The following is a 1,154-nucleotide window of genomic DNA, read 5'->3' on the forward strand; positions in this document are numbered from 1 at the left end:
GGGGACAGGGGTGTGGAAGATGGTCCATCACCGTGGCTTCTCCTCCCGCAGGGCGCCCGCCACCCCTTCGCCCAGGCCGTGGGCAGGAACATCGCCAATCCCACTGCCATGCTGCTCTCGGCCACCAACATGCTGCGGCATCTCAAGTAGGTGCCTTTCACGTGGGGGGTGCGGCGGGGGGGGCAGCGCTGCCTCGGCCCTGCCCGGGGCGTGTGTGGGCAGCCGGAGCTGACGGAGGGACTGACCCCGCGGCTCCTTTCCTCTCACCAGCTTGGAATTTCACTCCAATTTGATCGCGGATGCGGTGAAGAAGGTGATCAAAGTTGGAAAAGTGAGTGTTGGGCAGCCGGCCTTGCCGCGTGTCTGTAGCTGCGTGAGCGTTCGTGGTAGCGAGCTGCTTGGCGTTCTCCCTGACGGACAAGTGCGAGTCTCGGACCTCCTCGCCCGTTTCCAGCTCAGAAACCTGCGTGCGTGCAGCTGTGGCTGCAGTCAGCTGCAGTCGGCCCCTCTGCGCTTGTCTCGGGGATTGCTCCTGCTGCCCGTAGCGGTGCTTGCTGGCTAGGGAAGGTCTGGCAGGGCGGGGGGGGCGTCGGAGGGGCCCTTCTCACGTGCCGCCCCGCTGGGGTCTCTGGCAGGGTGCGTGGAGGGAAGCTGCTCTCCTCTCCCTTCTCGCAGTCGGTTCACTCGGTTCACGATCACGTTTCTCCCTTGTTTCTCCCCTTCCCTGTGTTGGATTTTTAGGTTCGGACACGGGACTTGGGCGGTTACTCCACCACTTCTGACTTCGTGAAGTCTGTGATTGACAACCTGCACCCCCACTATGGTGCCTAGGAACCCCGCTCGCCCCGGGGAGTCGGGGACTTCACTGCACCCTGCAGCGGCTTCCCGTCTCTTACGGCCCAGCAGCGCGTCCTTCCCCCTCCCCACCCGGCGCAGCTCGCCCTGGCCGAGGTTCCCTGGTGCCCTGGGGGGGGAGGAGGAGGAGGAGGAGGGCAGCTCTCCTCCTGCCCAGCCCAGAACCCAGTAACCACCCCCAGTCCCCGCCAGCGGGGGGTGCTGGAGGGACCCAGGGCAGGGCTCCGTTCGGAGGATCCCCGGGGTCCCTCCGGTTCGCCTAGGCAGCGTCTCCGCCGTGCCCTCCCTGCGGTGAGGGC

The 1,154-nt window shown here is 66.4% G+C and overlaps 1 protein-coding gene across 1 annotated transcript in view; it reads left to right on the forward strand.

Moving 5' to 3' along the window:
* LOC103923705 (isocitrate dehydrogenase [NAD] subunit beta, mitochondrial-like) overlaps positions 1-831 on the forward strand; it is a gene marked incomplete at its 5' end in the record, with an annotated part of 16,564 nt that extends 15,733 nt beyond the window's left edge. Inside the window, 3 exons of the mRNA XM_009332113.1 lie at positions 9-146; positions 271-331; positions 742-831. Of these exons, the coding sequence (XP_009330388.1) occupies positions 9-146; positions 271-331; positions 742-831 (289 nt within the window). The remainder of the gene's footprint in view (positions 1-8; positions 147-270; positions 332-741) is intronic.
* Positions 832-1,154: the final 323 nt, after the last annotated feature.

Source organism: Pygoscelis adeliae, unplaced genomic scaffold (assembly GCF_000699105.1).
Source record: "Pygoscelis adeliae isolate BGI_AS28 unplaced genomic scaffold, ASM69910v1 Scaffold679, whole genome shotgun sequence".
Lineage (NCBI taxonomy): Eukaryota > Metazoa > Chordata > Aves > Sphenisciformes > Spheniscidae > Pygoscelis > Pygoscelis adeliae.